At 46.7% G+C, this 19,269-nt stretch overlaps 1 protein-coding gene across 1 annotated transcript in view; it reads left to right on the top strand.

Annotated features, from left to right (window-relative positions):
• eys (eyes shut homolog) overlaps positions 1 to 17,377 on the top strand; it is a 184,547-nt gene extending 167,170 nt beyond the window's left edge. Inside the window, exons 20-25 of the mRNA XM_035400963.1 lie at positions 1,120 to 1,286; positions 1,800 to 1,944; positions 6,675 to 6,849; positions 8,460 to 8,632; positions 12,761 to 12,925; positions 16,170 to 17,377. Coding sequence (XP_035256854.1) covers positions 1,120 to 1,286; positions 1,800 to 1,944; positions 6,675 to 6,849; positions 8,460 to 8,632; positions 12,761 to 12,925; positions 16,170 to 17,377 — 2,033 coding nt within the window. The remainder of the gene's footprint in view (positions 1 to 1,119; positions 1,287 to 1,799; positions 1,945 to 6,674; positions 6,850 to 8,459; positions 8,633 to 12,760; positions 12,926 to 16,169) is intronic.
• The last annotated feature ends 1,892 nt before the right edge of the window (positions 17,378 to 19,269 follow it).

Raw genomic sequence — 19,269 nt, 5'->3', positions numbered from 1 at the left:
TCCGTCCTCCGCTACCTCCAGAGGATTTCTGTCGCTATTTCAAGTTTCCTCGTCCCAGCGCGTACGGTAATGTCCCCGCTAAATTATATTCAGACAGGTAACCTCCACTCCCCCTTCAGTCACGTCCCCCCCGTGATAAAGACACGTCCCCCGGGTCCCCCCCCCCTGCTCGTCTGAACGTCAGTCTCCCTGCGCTGACGAGCGTCCTGCCAGTCCCTCGCTGATTTAATTAGCGCTTCTTGGAGAAATTACCGCCCGCAATTACGAGCCGTTTTCAGCAAGTGTGACGCGACTGTCAACTCAAACACGGGGGGTGGGGGCGGGGAGGGGAGGGGAGTGGGGGGGGGGGGGGGGGAAGGTGTCACAGTTACCTGTAACCAAACGGGTCACATTCATTTTGCGTTAATCACGCAAGCGGTTGGCGGGAATCTCGAAAGACAATTAAACTATCAAACGGGGGGGGGGGGGGGGCGGAGAGGGGGCGACTGAGGTCCCCCTGTTCTGAAGGTCCGTTTTTAGTCGCCGCTGACAGGAAGTTAAATCAAAGTAAAAGACAGGTGAGAATGCTCGAGGGGGGGGGGGGGGGGGGGCGGACAAGTGGGGGGGGCGAGTCCGCCCGGTTTCAGCGAGCCTCTCCGGAGAGCTCCGCTCGGGGGTGATCCATCGAGGGACGGAGTCGAAGAGACGTTCTGGTGAATAATGAGCCGGTCGTCGGGGGAGCGTGCAGTAGAGGACGCGCGGGGATCGTGCGTCGAGCGCGCTCTGATGTGCTGTCACCGCGCGACACCGACCGCCGCACGTCTCGCTCTATAAACGATGATTCCGATGTAATATTTAAATCGTGTGACACGGAGAGTCGAGAGAAGAGAATGTGCTACTTTCGCGAGCGTGCGTTTCATGTTCTGATCAAAGATTTTGATGAATGTGGGAGACAGAGTGGGGGAAGGGGGGTGAGGGGGGTGAGTTGGACTAGAAACTAAGGTGCAGTTGTTACTTAACAGAGAGTTTCGTACAGACATACAGCAAGTTTTGGTCCATTGAGACTTCAGGAAGTTAGTTCTGGAGCGTGGGGGTTTTTTGTCTTGGTTCTGCTTCTGACTGCTTCTGTGTTCCCGAAAGGAATCAATGGCGACGACTTCCTGGTGTTGGGGGTGCGGAGCGGCAGGATCGTTCACCGGTTCAACCTGGGCTCCGGAGTCAGAACCATCGTCAGCGACCGCATCGTCCGCGGGACCGGAGTCCACACGGTGCGCTTCGGTCGGTCCCTCAGAACCGGGTGGTTAAAGGTGCGCGACTCTCCCAACTGGGGAGAAAAACACAGCCTCATCTTTACAGGAAAAGTAGCACAGCAAAGGAATGTTGCTTTACAGAAGATTAAATGGGCACTTATTTCTCTTTTCTTTACATTTTTATTGTCTTAATTTAACTGTTTTAAACTGCCATTGTGTGTGAATGATCACTGCTCTACCATTGTTCATGAAGAAGAAGAAAAAAAATCCAAGCTAAATAAAACATGCTTTCATGTCACAACCACGCAGTATAAAATGGCCACCAATTACTCCACTCTGACCCATGGCTCCTAATGGAAAGGACACAGCTGTAAATATTTTTGCTGATGCGAGAGATTATGTGCTTTCTGAACCCAGTTTCCACGGTCCTGTCAAAGTATGCCCTTTCCGTTATGACAGCTCTTCCCCGTTTGCAGTCTTCCTTTGAAAATACTTCAAAGCCCTCCGCTTGGCTTCAGCGTTCTCGCTGAATAATGCCCAACGTCTTTTTTTAAAACTTTTTTTCTTAAGGTGGATGACCAAAAGAATAAGACAGGGTCTTCTCCAGGACAGCTGGTGGGCCTCAATGTTTTCAGTCAGCTCTATGTGGGGGGGTACAGGGAGTACACCCCCGAACTGCTACCCTGGGGCGCCAGATTTCAAAATGGATTTCAAGGTAAGACCTTATTTTCCCTCAAAACCGCAGATTTACCGGTGGCCTCTGTTAGTTTGAGGAACTTATGTTTTTCACTGTTTCCAAAGGTGTTGGAAGCCAAATGTCTCCTTGAAAGTTCCTTATGTTATTTTCCTTATGTGTTACAATGCACTGTGTTTACTGCCTCTCTTAAAACACAGTGAAACACAGACAGTTGAGGCCAGAATTACATTGGTACAGTTTCTGTGTCTTTTGATGTTTATTAGCCCCGCCCCTTGCTTCAGGCAGCCAATAAGAATGGGCCTCGTTCACAAAACTTTTCTTAATTATTCTTATTTTTGTTCTTAAAAATATGGGATTCATGAAACGTTTGCAGACCTTTGTTTTTGTGCATATCCCAAGTGATCGTACACATGTTTCCTGACTGAGGCCCAATATCCCTTGTTGACAGGGAATTGGCTTCTAACAGGAATTATTTCTGTGTCCTTAATCTCTTTGCTCTAAGTGAAACTTCTGCCGTGAAAGAAGGTTTCAGTCTCAGTAAATCACTTGGACAAGGCCATCAGCCAAATTATTTTTGTCATTATCAGCTCCAGTATCTGTTTTCTTTCCAGACGGGCCTTATCGAAGGCACTCGGTCTGAAAACCAATCATGGAGCTGACTTCTTACCGGAGCAATTTTGATGTAGTCTGGCACTGGCTCCACTCCACTGCCTCAATAATAATAACGGTAACTGCCGTGAATATCACCGCGAGTAGACATAGCGGTGAGGCCTTCCGTTGTGATTCCGGTAAGATGAACTGCGCGGTGGAGCCGCGGATGTAATCGAAGGCCGAACGAGGCTATTTCATTTTCGGCGCTGGCGCGGTTTCCTCGGCGCGGTTCGCCCCGAACGACCCCTCGCGTCCTTTTTTTTTTCTCTCTCCGAAACGGCGAAGGGCGGCGGTGAGACGACCCCGGCGGGTCCCCTGCGAGCGAGCAAGGGAGCGGCCACCGGGGACGCCCGTGTCCCGGGGAAAAAAAACGCTAACCTTTCCACCGCGGGCGTAATGAGAACTCATGAACCCCTAATCAGATTCCCCCGACCTTCCCGGGGCACTAATCACGAAGGCTGGCGGTAAACAAACTGATAATGCACTCCGCCGTCTGCCGTCGGCACGGCGACGGCGACGAGACCGTCTCAGCGGAAAGGCTGCAATGGCGGCCGGGCTCGGCTCTGGCGCTGCCTCGGCAAATTTATTTTCTCTTTCGTTTCTTTTTTTTTATTTCGTTCGTTTTTTCCCCTGGTTCTCGGTCCGGGTCGGAAATGGAATAACTCCGCTAAAATCGCACCTCGGGGGTCCCGCGACGAGTTGTTTATTGCCGTGTACTGCGACGTGGCCAACGGACGCAGGAAACAAATCAGCGGCACAGCGGAAGAGCCTGTACTCCAGGATGCTTGTCGGTTTGAGGGCGGAGGCGGATTGTATTTTTTTCCTTTTTTTTTCTTTTGAAAACGTGAACGCGAGATTATTTCCATTACTTCGCGATGTTCGGCAGGGTGCTGTTTGCAGGGGGAGATGAGGATGAGAACGCGCCGGAAATGCATTACCCAACCAAGAAGAAAGACCGGAGAAAAACTGCGTCCCTACATTTTGTGCATTTAAGCATGTGTAAAAGCTCCCTCCATTTTAGCTTGTTTGGTAGGATATAAAAGTGGATGAAAGGAGACAGGAAAAGAAAGTGCAGAAAGTACATTACTTTCATCACTAATGTATTTCACAGAATATATATTATAATTAATTTTGTATAATACCAATGGGCTTCTTTTCACAGAAGGTGATGAAAAAGTTGGGTAAAATCTTGAAAAGATATTGTTTCCAAATTTGACTGGACAGAAATGTTTTGCCTTGAAAATAAAGAAATAGTCTCAAATTTTAATTTGTCACTTATTACCGAATTGTTTTAGCTTTTCATTGGTTTGAAGACAGATGTGTTACTGAGTCAAAGCAGGAACGTTCTGAAGGTGTGGTGAGGACGTGAGGTGTTTGCTGGTTCACCAGGGCACTGAACATGGGTCACTGAACAATTTCACAACCGAGACCTGAAAATGTAAAACATCAGGCAAATCACTGTGGTGTGAAATTTAGGAGCGATTGTCCTGAGATTAAACTGATAACTTTAATAAGGTTTCCAAAAATAACCGTGATGCAACACTTTTTTCTTTGAGAAATGAACACAGCGATATTTGTTATGCCTAATTGATCTGTTCCTGTTACATGCACTGGGGATTTATACAAACCGAAGGGTATTTCTAAATAGCATTTCAGATATAAAACAAAGTTTAAGTCTGAAAAAGTGCTCTCATCCACACATTTGGGGATTTGCAATTGTTTCACCTTTTGGACGAATTATTATACTATAGATTTTTTACTTCTTGGACAAGAGACTAAAGTCTTTTTTTTGTTTGTTTTCCAGTGAAATAGGTTTTTCGTCATGAATTTCTTAAACCACCAACCAACTTCATTCATTGATTTCACCATGCCTGTTGAATATAGATGATTTTTCATTGATCTTACTGGAAAAGGCACATTTGCATTAATTTGAGCATTTTGTTTTTTCACTTTTTCGGCAAACAACTTCGCCTTATGTTTTGCTTGTTTTCCAGTGAAATAGATTTTCCATCATAAATGTCTCACCCCTCGTGTTTTCTTCATATTAAGCATGCACCCCATGTCCACGGGGTCAGAAAATGACCCATCCTCACTGGCCCCCCATCCTCACTGGCCTCCCTGTGGAAAAGCCTCCTCATTGAATTTTAAACCCTAAATCAATATTTCTCGTGTAGAAACAACCTGTCACTCGTGAATAAATAATGAATGAATAACTTCAACTTGCTTTTCAAACAAGCCGTGTGTGAGCTCGTTTTCTGCCGAAACCAGTTTTCTGCTCTTAATTCTAACATCTCACCGCCACTAAAACCTGCTTCTGCAGTCCACTGCCTCCACTGCCCTCAGGTTCACTGTCACCGCTATCTGTTTTGTGTCCATTTTCTGTGGATAGCAGTTGTAATGTTGACAAAAGACAACAGTTTTATGTAAAATGACATATCCTGCATGTAACATGATATTGCCCTGAAAGGTACCCCTTGCTGCTCAATGTAAGGCCTACGGCAATGACAAGAAAACACCCTTTTTCTAATATGTAGCCAAAGCAGAAATATGAAAAACATTACCCAAAATGCATCTTTAAAGGTTCATACTGAACTTTAACCCACCATTTCACCATCTGCTCCCCCCCACCCCCTACACACTGCTTCCAGAAAGTCCCTCCCCCAATTGTTACATCAGACTCTCTTCAAGCACCTCATTGGACTGATTGCAGACATGTCATCAAGCACTGCTATGTGTAAAAAATACATTTAAAAAATGCTTGGGGGAGGAGTTAGGGGCAAACGTTTCTCTGTTGAGTGAAGGCTACACTGGGCAGTAAAGGGTTAACTTTTTCTGATGGTGGGGTCACTCCAGGAAAATCTATCAAATATCACACTAAAAAGGGTGAGGGTTTTCAATCCTGTTAAACTGAAGAGAGGGTCATTTCAGGACAGCAGGAGGGTTTAAGAACAATTTCATTTATTTTAACATAGCTGTTCAAAAGAGATGATTACTCATACATATGAATGTATGAAGTACAAATTTATAATTTTTGCATTTTTTCACTTTTTTGATGAAAGCCTATAATCTTTTCTTTTAGCTGGTTGTCCACTGAGATGGATATTTCATCATAAATGTCTTAAAACACATTTTCATTCATTTACATCACCATGGTTGGTGAATAGCAATGCTTTCTCATTCGAGGCAAAAAGGCACAAATTTAAATTTTTAGCTTTTTTTCACATTTTGAAATGAATGAATGAATGAATGAATGAATGAATAAATAAATAAATGGCATTTATTTAAGTGTCCCTTCTCAGCACGCAAATACTCAGTAAAGTCCATCAATGCATCCATAAATAACATGGCATATACAAACAGAAGTGCATCAAGGTGCATTAGGGCAACAGCAAATATAGCACTTACAGGATATTGCACATAGCCTGGAAAATTGTAAAATAGCACAATAAATAAGCATTACACAGTACATAGACTTTTCATAATAAATATGCAAAAACACATTTTCATTCATTTTGTCTTGCCCTGGTTGTTGAATAAATATTTCTCAACAACTGTGGGCACAGCATATTTTCGAATGCATTCCCTTTTTTGTGCTTAAAATATGTTTGAGAACAGGAAGAAATCCAAGATGACCCACGTTTGTGGATTTATTATGTGGCTTGCCTGTTCCGTCTGAGTTTGTGTTTGTTTAGAGGAAATATGTTTTCTATGGGAAACACTGAAAATTGGAAAACAGAACGCTGCATTGATATGGAGTAGGCCTGCCAGTGTTTTGGATGGTATGCCCACCATCCTCAAGGCTTTATAGCATGAACCTGTTTGTGTTATGTGATAAATAACATCATTACATCTTCATAAAGCATACATATTAAATCCTCCTTTATAGAGTCATTTAGCACATATCTTTTTGAAAATTGTGCCATAATGCTGGCGATGCCCATACATATGCATGAAGGGCCAACCCTGTAGATATAACTTATAGAGGCCATATTTATTTATACATGAAATAAAGTTTTACTGGTTTTAATAAGGCAATGTTCCTGTACTGAACTCCACTCAGTCAGTCCCTGTCTCATTTCTCTGTGTTTTCGCCAAAGGGTGCATATTTGACCTGCGCTTTCGGGCCAGGGGCGGGGGCCGGTTCCGGGCCCCAGGGAGGCCGGAGGAGCACCCGAACTCGGGGCGCAGCGTAGGACAGTGCGGGGTCACCCCCTGTGCGCTCGTCCAGTGCCAGAACGGAGGAACCTGCGTGGACTCGGGTTCCACAGTTTAGTACGTATCTTTTTTTTTTTTTTTAATGTTTTTTTTATTTTTTATTTTTCCAGTTTTACTCCCAGTCTGGTCGCCAGTTGTACCCTAGTGCTAAATCTTCTGTGTGACGCTGAGAATTCGCCGCTATGCAACCTCGTCGGCTGGTGGTAGGACGGAGGTCCCCGCGTCTCCTCCGAAACATGGCTCCTCGAGCCCCTGACCGCCGTTCCGACGCCTAACGAGGCCGCTTTGTGCGCGACGGTTCAATTTGCCGCTCCCACAATGCACCGGGCACATTCGGACCTGGCAGGACCAGGCAGGACCTGGGCTCAGTGTGCAACTGCATTCGCTTCCACAGCCAACGCATTGACCGCTGCGTCGCCATGGCACCGGCATCTCTCACAACCTTCTTATAACTACTGTTAACATGGGATTCACATTTTCATTTCAGGCGTTTAGCTGAAGCCCTTATCCAGAACGAATTACAATTAGTGCAGAAAGAACAATCACCCACATTCAAATTAGCAGTTAATGAGAGTGCAATGGTTAGGCCATATCACACTGGCCATTGATAATGCTTTTTCACTAGAATTGACATGCGGAAGGGAAGGTAGAGATGGGGTTTTGCGTGTGTTGCGGTAGAGAAATACAGGACAGATGGGAGAAGATGTGGAAGAGGGGAATGGGTATCAGGGTGGAGAAGAGGAGGCAAGGGTGGATAAATGTGAACTAGCTGTAGTCTTGGAAGTGACTGAGGGCACAACAGGAGCTGTAGGCATCATGATTCAGGTAGAAAATGTGAAGGTGTCAGTTGCATTTAGTGTGTATTATATCGGTAAGTGGCATGACATAGGGGTATAAGAAATTAAGTTACAAGCACAAGGTCACTGCTTTAATTCTCAGGGAAATATTGAATCTGAAATGCTTCAATGCTCTGGTTTTTCAGTGGAAAGGGAAACTTTCAATAAAAATACTTGTAAGTTGTCCAGCAAGTAAGGTTCTGGAAAACAAACTATTTGGGTTTACACAGGGACACAAACATCAACCTACGTCTGGCCAGAAGGTGGCACTGCTAACTAGCGGTATTGTAATGTTTTTTGTGCGCCTGCAGTTGAGCCCCAGCATCCCTGACAAACTGGAAATGTGTTAGACTTGCATGTAACATTACTTACTGTGTGTGTGTGTGTGTGTGTGTGTGTGTGCGTGTGCATGTGTTTCTGTGTGCGTGCGTGTGTCTATATGTGTGTGTGTATGTGCGTATGTGCGCATGTGTGTGTGTGTGCATGTGTGTATGTGTGCGTGTGTTTCTGTGTGCGTGCGTGTGTCTATATGTGTGTGTGTATGTGCGTGCGTGCGCGTGCATGCGCATGTGTGTGTGTGTGCGTGTGTGTGTGTGTGTGCGTGCGTGTGTGTGTGTGTGTGTGCGTGTGCGTGTGCTTCTGTGTGCGTGCGTGTGTCTATGTGTGTGTGTGTGCGTGCGTGTGTGTGCATGCGTGTGTGTGTGTGTGTGCGTGCTGCGTGTATGCGTGTGTGTGTGTGTGTGTGAGTGTGTGTGCGTGTGTGCGTGTGTGTGCGTGCGTGTGTGTGCGCGTGCGTGTGTGTGCGTGCGTGCGTGTGTCTGTGTGCTCCAGCTGCAGGTGTGCGTTAGGATGGAAGGGGGCGCTCTGCTCGGAGACGGTCTCCGTGTGCGATGCTGAACACAGCCCCCCTCCCCTCTGTGCCCGCGGCTCCACCTGCGTCCCTCTGCCCCGGGGCTACACCTGCCGGTGTCCCCTGGGCACCGCTGGAGAGTATTGCCAGGAAGGTCCGCACCCCCCCTGACCACCACCCCCCACGACTGCCCTACAGTACTGCCAGCAAGGCCTATACTATACATGCACTGTACATACAGTACTGGAGGTTATTCTTAAAAACTGATTGCACAGTACATATATTATTCTTACGAACAGGTTGTTCTGTACATATCATAGTACAATATCCTCTCTGCTTTCACCTAAGTTGAGTTTACGTCCTTCTTTTATGAAAATGAGATGGCCATTTATCCCCTAGCTTGAGGGACTGAACACCAAAGGCACTGCCTATCACCCTCAACAGGGAACAGATGAACTACAACACAGCATGAAATATAGACCACCCTCAGCAAGGAAGAGACAAACTACAATATGCATTAAATATAGACAACCCTCAGCAAGGAACAGACAAACTACAACACACATTAAATGTAGACCACCATCTGCATGGAACATACAGACTACAATACACATTCCCTCAGCATGCAACGTACAGACAACAACACGTATTTAATATAGACCACTCTCAACAGGAACAAATTAAATATAAACCACCCTTAGCAGGAACATACAGTCTACAATGCCATTAAATATATAACACCCTTCACGGGAGCAAATGCAGTCTGCAATATACATTAAATATAGACAACTCTCAGCAGGGAACACATAGAGTCTACAATACAAATTAAATATAAACCACCCTTAGCAGGAACATACAGTCTACAATGCCATTAAATATATACCACCCTTCACGGGAGCAAATACAGTCTGCAATATACATTAAATATAGACAACTCTCAGCAGGGAACACATAGAGTCTACAATACAAATTAAATGTAAACCACCCTTAGCAGGAACATACAGTCTACAATACACATGAAGTATAGACCACCCTCAGTGGGGAAAATACAGTCTGCAATACACATTAAATTTAGACCATCTGTGTGGCTGTTTGAACATTTATTTTCACATGGAACCACACAGCTACACTCTTTCACAGGTTTGATTATCAGAGGGCTAACCCTCCAGGGAGTCAGTAAATTCTAGTTCCCTGAGCAGCGAAACATTCGTAGCTAAGAGGGTCTGACAAGTATCAGTCCCAGTGCTGCTGGCTTGGGTGACATTGTAAAAAGCAGGTCATCGAGTTTTCAGAAGCAACTAAGTCTCAGTCTGCCTAGACAGCAGTTTTTTTTGCTTTTTTTGTTCTAGTTAGAGAAGTCAAAAGCTGCTCGACAGACAGACTTGGAAAAATGTGAATGGTGCAGATGGTCCTGAATGGATATCCCATGATGCTCAGCAGTCATGAGCCCCACCATTACCCCCGCCACCCCCCAACCCCCCACCCCAAGCCTTAGTCAGCAGCCTCACAGATCCCTCTCTCCCAGGAACAGACAGACCACACATTCCGTGCTCTCAGAACTGACCGCGAATCAGTGCTACAACGTTCCCAAAACGAGGACTATTATCTGGTGCGGGGTTCGACTGCGTCCACCCAGCGCCCGTGAATGTGACTCTACAGGCCTCAGCCAGCCCCAGGTTTCCCTGCTCAGTCCGGGGGTGTATTTAAAGGCCCTGGCCTCTGTTCAAGCCACCGCGCGTCAGCAGGCCTTTCGACCGGCGGCGACCTGCCAGGCTAGCAAAACGAATTTTTTAAAAAAAGAGCCGCGAGCTGAACTCCCCGGCCGGGCCGCGCGCGGCTTTGTCTCCGCAGACGGGCATTGTGGGAGCGCCGCGTGAGCGTCCGCCCCGCCGCGCCGCGGACACTTCTGGAACACGGCGAGCCGGGCCGGGCCGTCTCCATGGGAAGGTCCGCCGGCGTCCTGCTGACTCAGCACCACACAGAGCCCCCCCCCCTGCCCCCGCCCTATTCTGCTGCGTCGGCGTGTCTGATCCTCTGTGTGTGCTACGAGCGATCATGCATGTATGCACGTGCAAATAATTACACACTGATTACATATAATTACGCACTGACATGCTATGATACTAAATAATTACACACTGATTACATATAATTACGCACTGACATGCTATGATACTAAATAATTACACACTGGCATGCCATGATATGATCAATTAAGGTACTCATACTTGGTGTGTTATGATCTATTACATACTGATGCACTGTAGGTCCTTATCCATGTCATATTGATACCCTGCATGTTGCAAACAGTTATTATGTTCTAATACTCTGTGTTAGACACTGGCACACTCTGTGAGATTAGTACTCTGTTCACTGGTCTGCTCACGCAGTACTCAGTACTCTCTTTCTTAATGATGTTTCAAACTGTTGATTTTGGCACGCCTAAGGTTTGATCTATGTCTCTGACTTTTTGTTTCTTATTTCTCAGCCTCATAATGGCTTCCTTGATTTTCATTGGCACAACTCTGGTCCTCATGTTGACAAATGCCAATAACAGACTTCAAAGGCAATCAAAAGCCTAGAATCAATGCTAGAAAGCTCTCATAATTCACCTGACTAATAAGAAACACCCGTGAAGCCATTTGTCACAAATATTATGGTGCCTTGAAATGGTGGGGGTTGGGTTATGTGTAAAAAAAATACTTTTTAATAAAAGCAGACAATCTGCACTTCAAGCATGCAAACTGTTGGATTACAGATAAAATTGTGGAGTACAGAGCCAAATCGAGATGAAACATGTCTTTGTTCTAAACATTACAAAGGGCACATTTTGGTCATTGTAGTGCAGGTTCTCTAATCTCCAGTCTGTGGATCATTGGATCCAGACCAGGGATCTATAGATCAGTGACCCTGTGCAAAAGCATGGCAGTATCTCCATAACAGTGCATAAGTATGCCAGTGGCCCCATAACAGTGCATAAGTATGCCAGTGGCCCCATAACAGCGCATAAGTATGCCAGTGGCTCCATAACAGTGCATAAGTATGCCAGTGGCTCCATAACAGTGCATAAGTATGCCAGTGGCCCCATAACAGTGCATAAGTATGCCAGTGGCTCCATAACAGTGCATAAGTATGCCAGTGGCCCCATAACAGTGCATAAGTATGCCAGTGGCTCCATAACAGTGCATAAGTATGCCAGGCTCTCCAGCAGTAGCCTCATGCACTGAACCCCTCATTGTGTCCAGTCAGCTGCTCCACAAGCTGAGGGCAGTGAACACAGCCTGTACTACATGGCCCTGAGCAGCCCTTTAAAGGTCATCCTTCTACAGACACTGAATAAAAGGCGTGCTGTTACAAGTCTCTGCCGGTAGCCATTGTACTGCGAGGTCACACCTGTTCACATTTTATGGAGGGGCTTCCCGCTAGCAAATAACTGCCCGCCACCGCCCCCCCCCCCCCCCCCTTTTCCCAAGGAGAACCCTGGACCAGTGTGCAAAAATAAAAACAGTTCGCAGACAGGCCATTACCAGACTGAACCAGAGATCACAGTCTCTCACAGAGAAAGTCTACGAAGGGAAAAACAAAACGCTCTACGCAGTCTACAAAACAGAAATGGAACTGACCTGTAATTTCCAAAGCTGAACGGGAGGGAGAGTGTGTGGCTGCACGGGGGAACAGAGAAGCTAATTCAGGGTTAGCGCTCAAGGTGCTGCTTGAAACTGACTGCAGGGAATCTGTCAAAACAAATCACGCGTTTGTTTCACAATCACTTCTACACAAGTCCAGTTGCCCTGATAATCAGAATTCACAATGTATCTGTATGCATCCTGCCCTTTCTGTCCCAGAGGCCACGTCCCTGGGCACCTGCCACCTTACCTCTGACTGGACAATCCTCTGTGTCGTTGAGAATGCACTCAGGTGTGCGAGGGTACTGTAAGTAATGACATCAGCAGAGGTTGGACTTGTGGGCTTCCAAACTCCTTACGTTTCCAACGTGATAGGAGACAAAAACAAGACATGTAGAGAACTCTCATTCAGCAAAACAAGCCAGAAACTACACGAGAATTCATTTGTCATAAAACATGGTGAAAATCATTAGTGTCCAGATAAGTGTACAACAAAAATTTTAATTATTAAAAATTTAAGAATAACAGGACAATAATGCAGATGTTCTAGTCATCGCTGAGTTGGTGCAGCTTGATGTAGACACAGACCTGCAGATTTGTCAGATAAAACTGAGTGTTCTTTCTGAGGATAACCGGTTCCTCGCTCTGCGTTTCAGCTCTGGCCATCAGCGACCCTTCCTTCAGCGCTAACCGCTCGTCCTGGATGTCCTTCAGCGGCATCGAGGGACTCCGGCACAGAACAGACCTGCGGCTGCAGTTCCGGTCTCTGTCACCAGAGGGCATCCTGTTCTACGCGGCGCAGCGCCTCAGCGCTCAAGCAGGTGGGCCAGGCCAGGCCCGAACGGGCTGCGCGGTCGCGTAGATTAGCGCACGGCTAACGGGCGGTTCTTACCCAGCAGGCCCGGTGAAGCTAACCGTGCCACATCCCTGCTGCAATGTCTGGGAAAGCGAACGTGGTGGAAACAGAAGTGGACAAGCCTAATCTAATTATAACACGATTTATAACACGGTCTGCCTGTCTTAAAGCCAGCCAGCCAGACAGCCCATGGGGCTCATTTCAGTCATCAGTGCATTTGCATGCGCTCTGTGTAACGTGAAACTGTAGAGCAGTGTTTCTCAACCCTGGTCCTGGGGACCCACTGCCCTGCATGTTTTAGATGTTTTAGACCCATTCATTTGAATCACTCCCTGATTCAAATGAATGGGTCGTTATCGGGCTTCTGCAGAGCTTGATGACGACCCGTTCATTTGAATCAGGTGTGTTGGAGCAGGGAAACATCTAAAACATGCAGGGCAGTGGGTCCCCAGGACCAGGGGCGACATAGCTCAGGAGGTAAGACCGATTGTCTGGCAGTCGGAGGGTTGCCGGTTCAAACCCCGCCCTGGGCATGTCGAAGTGTCCTTGAGCAAGACACCTAACCCCTAACTGCTCTGGCGAATGAGAGGCATCAATTGTAAAAGCGCTTTGGATAAAAGCGCTATATAAATGCAGTCCATTTACCATTTAAATGCAGACCAGGGTTGAGAAACACTGCTGTAGAGTGAGTTCCACTGTTATGCATTACATCTGACAAGGCACCTGCCCTTATAAAAACACAGTAGTAAGGCCACTCTTAGTGGTGTGGTGAAAAGGTCACTGTGGAAAGGGGTGTTTTTGTGAGACTTTGTCTTTATCTCCTGCAGATAAAGAGTTCTTGCCATTAAAGGCACTCGAAAACACTGCTCTGCAGCCAGAACAAGAAGGCAGCTTTACTCCCGCAGCGGTTAAAATGCCACATCCAGTGAAATAGAAATGCAGCTATTCTTATAATAAAATTAAGTTCATAAAATTATTTAAAATAATAAAATTCTTATTCTAGAGCTGAAAACATTTTTACAGTGTAAGCCCTCCATATCATTTCAGCTTCCCTTTTATATGGTTCAGCAAAAAAATGAAAAATAAAAAACTCATTTTAAATTCCAAACTTCTGTGGGGAAATTAAATGGAGTCAAAGGGCAGAGAGAAAACAATTAAAGAAAGATAAAAATATATCTCGTTTCAGAGTTTATGGTTTCAGAGCAGGGTCCCTATCAGCATACAGCTCCCTGTAGCCTTCATTCGCTGTGTTTCCACTGTAAAGCATCTTGACGCATGAAAAAAAAAAAAATTATATGTAAAAAATTTAATTGGTTCCAAACTTCTTTGTCAGTAGAGTTCTGCATTATTTAAGCACTCCAACCTTTACAGGTAACAGATCACAAGAATTAATCTTTTTTTTTTTTAAGTTGTTGTTGTTGCATTTTAGTTTCCAGTGTGAATTTGGCCAGTTTACCTCAGCAAAACGAATGCAAAAATGAACCGAAACGAACAATTAAAAATTAAAATCTTGTATTTTGGCAAACCTGCCTGAAGCCTGACGGGTGTAGGTGAGTGAGTGCGGTGTGGATTCACAGCAGGAGTCAGCAACGCTTCAGACACCGAGCTGCAGCTACGGAAAATCTGAGCGAGTTTCCATCAGGAGGAGAAAAAAAGATCTTTTATTGTGCTGACTAAAGGGCATGTCGGCGGGGTCTGTGAACAGCTTATCAGGAAGGGACATATTCCGGCTGACTAATCCTATTAAACGCAGGCTGAGATAAGCTGAGAAAGTTACTCACTGCAACCGAGGACAACAGTCCTGCAGGTAACCTTCCATTTCTACATCATTTCAGTTTGTAATGTAATAATAGAGCACTAAGTAAGGTTATGTGTTATATCCACACATACTGAGTTTCAAAAGAAATGTATGTTTATGCATAACAGTTTTCCTAAAAAGAAAATGGAAATTTTAATGTTTATTGTTTCATTAATCAAAACAGGTGTTATTTTGGTATTTATTTTAATCTTGGCCATTGCAGGAATCTTTGTATCTGTACACGTAGGTATTGGTCATTTGGAGGGAATTTACACTTTAACCAATTAACGGTCTTGACTGGTTTGTGAGAAGTGAATATCCAAGCAGGAGGGAAAAGACCATTTCAGACAACAAGCTCTCATAAGTGATATGTTTACATCAAAAGGACGTATTTTCTTACTTATAAATCTGTGAAAATTATACATCTAAATCACGTGACTTAATGAGCATTAAATGTGAGCGTAAGGTGTTGGTTCTGATTAATGGGTCAGAGGAGACTGGTGATTCCGCACTCCCATTGCTTCTGACTTGCATAATCATTACATCATCACTCCCATTACAGGCTGTTGTGAGAAGAGCTGCTGTAACCTTTAAAAAAAAAAAACCACATTGATCACTGCAGCCCTTTTTATCAAGAGAACACACCCCCCTCTCATCTGTGCGTTAGCGGCTCCTCGAAAACAGTCGGTCTTCGTTAGCGGCCTTCCGCAGACAGCCGCTTCATTACGTGACTCAGCATGGGGACCGCGGTTTCCATGGCAGTGACTAACAGCCTATCACAGAGGAACAGCGTGAGGGTTTTAAAAATGATTTTCCTGCCCGGTCTTGACATAAATAAAAGGTGCCGTTGAATCACTGCGAGCGCGGTTCCTGGCCAGATCGCACCTGGGCTCAGGAGTCAAGAGACGGCCATTTGTAACGTTGAGTCACCTGACATTTACTCGGTCCGCACGGTGAGCGGACTGCAGGCACAGATACGGTCTTTGTCCACAGGCTTGCCTCAGCTGCAGGTGTGAGATTAGATTTTTCAGCTGGGTTATTCTCGGTGTGGAAGTTCAGTGTTACGTTACATTACAGGCATTTAGCAGGCGCTCCTATCCAGAGAGCGATTTTACACAACTTCTTATATTGCATCCATTTATACAGCTGGGTATATTCTGAAGCAATGCAGGTTTAGTACCTTACTCAAGGGTACAATGACAGTGTCCTACCTGGGAACCGAACCTGTGACCTTTAGGTTACAAGACCAGCTCCTTAACCCAATATACTACACTGCCGCCCCAGTGCTAAAGGTGGTGTTATGACCTGGCCTGGGGTCAGACCGTAACAGGATGTGGGATAAGGGAAATGAACAGGGGCCTAGTCCCTGTTTTGGCACTGACCTCGTCCTCTGCTCTCCCGTCCTCTCCAGGGGACTTCTTCTGCGTGTGCCTGGCGTCGGGCTTCGCCGAGCTGCGCTACGACCTCGGGGACGCCGCGGTGACGGTGCGCTCGGCCTCCCGCGTGGACGCCAGCGGCGGGGCGTGGCACACGCTGCGGGCAGGGCGGGACGGGAGGCGGGGCTACCTGTCTCTGGACGGGGCGGAGGCGCGGGGGGGGGCGTCCCCAGGGGGGATGGCGGCGCTGGACGTGGGCCCGGACGTCTTCGTGGGGGGCGTCCCGTCCCTGGACGCGGTGGCCGGCGGGGCGGTTGGGGGGGGTGAGCGGGCGGGGTTCACCGGCTGCGTCCGCGAGGCGGTCCTGAACGGGCGGCGGCTGGAGCTGAGCGAGGGCGGGGCGTCGGGCGGGGCCGGCGTGGGCGACTGCGACGGGACGGCCTGCGGGCACGGGGCCTGCGGGCACGGGGGCACCTGCGTGCCCTTGGGCCCTCCCCGCGACGGCTTCGCCTGCTCCTGCCCCCCGCCCTGGACCGGCCCCGGGTGCGAGCTCCACGCGGCGTGCGCGGGACAGCCCTGCCGGAACGGCGGCCTGTGCCACCCCGACGCCGCCGGCGCCTCCTACGCCTGCGCCTGCCCGCTGGGGTGGCAGGGCGGGCGCTGCGACAGGCGGGTCACCCTGGAGACCGCGCGCTTCGCCGGGCGCTCCTACCTGAGGTACAGCGACCCCGCGCACGGGGGGCGGGACCTGACCCGCGTCAGGGTGACCTTCAGCTTCAGCGCCGGGGAACCAGACGGACTGATGCTGTGGGCGGGGCCGGCCCGGGCGCACGGCGGCGACCACCTCGCGGTGGGCCTGCGGGGGGGCCGCCTCACAGTCGCCGTCGGCCTCGGGGAGGGGGCGACGCCCCCCATCACCCACAGAGCGACTGCAGTCTGCTGCCACCGCTGGCACGTCGTCACGCTCGACCAGAACAGGACCGTGGTCCAGGTCTCCCTGGACGGGGAGCGGGTGGTCTTCCGGGACCTGGACCCGTTCGAGCGCTACGTGCAAGTCGACCACGGCGGCGTCTTCTACTTCGGCGGGTTCGAGCCGGACAGGGACGTGGAGACCGCGACCGACGGTCTCTTCGACCGGGGGTTCGTGGGCGAGATAAAAGACGTGTTTTTGTACCGGGACACCAGCAAGGTGGAGTTTCTACAGAACTCTGAGGGGTTCAATGTTTACACGGGAGACGAGTAACCGTGGGAACAACATCTCTGGTGCCGGCTAAGAGCCCGCTAAGTGTTTACCACAAAAACCTGATTCAATTTTTTCCCTTTCTTAGAAATATTTATTCATACACTGCAATGAAAAATCGACCTTATTACTGGTAGGCTTGTGCTGCTTCTAAGAACTGTCACAAAGGACCAAAACAAATCGGGCTAATTACACCCGTCTCTCAGTCAGAGTCTAGCTCTCCAGAGGGAGAACAGGGTATAATGAGCCAGGCTTGTCCCCGATCCATATCAGCACAGGGGTATTGTGGTGAGAACAGAATTGTGTGTGTAGAGACTTTATAGAGCATAGCCCTAAATCCAGGTCTACAGATTCCAATTAAGATATTTTTCCAAAAAATGTTTGTTGCTATGTGAATAATTATGCAATAGTCAAACCATTAAATGTATAATGTCCAAAAATACATTCATATTGCGTAGACTCAATGGTACGTGTGTCAAACATTCATAATTTAGAGCTGATTGGATTTCAACTACATTTAGACTGCATGTAGACTTGAGTTTTGAAATATGGGACTTCTATGGAATTGACAGTCATTTGTGTAAAAGACAACCAGTTCAATCATGCTGAAACTCAACACGTTTGTTCTGAATGAATTAATTGCCACAGCAGTCTGCCCAATCATATTTCATTCTTCTGGGGCATCGGTGTGTCTCATTGCGCTGTATGTCCATCTGTCATCAGAAGAAGTTACATCGCGTGTGACTGCACACACGAGGTGACTAAAATTTTACTCCCAGCTTTGAGTGCAAACGGATTAGTTTATTAATAATTCCAACACAGGCTGCATAATGTGAAAATAGCAAACATTAGTGTTTGCTAACGCTGTCAAACCATTAGGGTTACTCACGATAAGCCAGTAGCCAAGTCGGTAACGTTATTAGCCGGTATATGTGATGTCTTATCAGTGTTTCAAATAGCCAACGTGTGAAAGCACAAACGTACAGCAGTATTTTTTGTTTAGTAGTGTGTGAACACAGCTCACTTGGAGATATTATTGTTCCCATACAACAAACTCATTTTGAGTGTTTTTCTTTAAAATCAGTGGATTTCTCTTGTCTAAGAAAATTTTTATTTCTCCTCAGACAGGTTCTCGAATACAGGTTTAGAATATTGCTATCACTAGTCTGCGTTCATGTGAATTATTTGTTATATGTTATTTATTTTAAAGTAGGTTATTTAGAAGAGTTCTGTATTATGCATTTGCCAGTTTGTGCATTGATTTTAGCTATTAATTTTAGATATTTATTTTTCTGTGTAAAGTGTATCTGTGTTGACTAGATAAAGTGCTATTTCTCTAAAATTATTGGTGTCTGTTCAATCTTTGACCAAAGATGAAAAATGGGGGAAAAAATCTCAACCTAATATTGATTATCTGAGGTTTTACCTCCTAGTAATCGACATCAGTAAAGTCAATAAAATGTTCATTTTGGTTGGGCCATACTAATTTCTGGGTACATCTCAGGAAATAATTTCAGTTCATTTTCTCAAATTCAGAAACGCACATCCCACCCCCATCCCAAGTGCGTCACCCCCCAACCTTAATTATTAGAACTAACTGTTCTTGTCAACACACGATAAAAAGATTAGATTTATTATGAACTGTACATAAACACTGTGCAGACGGCACGCTCTCTACTGTACACGACAGGCCAAAATGTACAGAGACTATGCTCCAGAATAAAAAAACAAAACAAAAAAAAAAAAAAAACATCTTCAGGAGAGTCGGGTAACATAAAAAGAAGTTAAAAAGGATATCCAGAGTCAACAAATAGCTGCTATAATAGAACTACCCGCCCCCCACCCACCCCCCTCCAGTTGTCTTGTATGAAAGTGTTCAACAGGGCGAAATGTCT

This window comes from Anguilla anguilla, chromosome 18 (genome assembly GCF_013347855.1).
Source record: "Anguilla anguilla isolate fAngAng1 chromosome 18, fAngAng1.pri, whole genome shotgun sequence".
Classification (NCBI taxonomy): Eukaryota; Metazoa; Chordata; class Actinopteri; order Anguilliformes; family Anguillidae; genus Anguilla; species Anguilla anguilla.
This window is presented reverse-complemented; position numbering and strand designations above follow the sequence as displayed.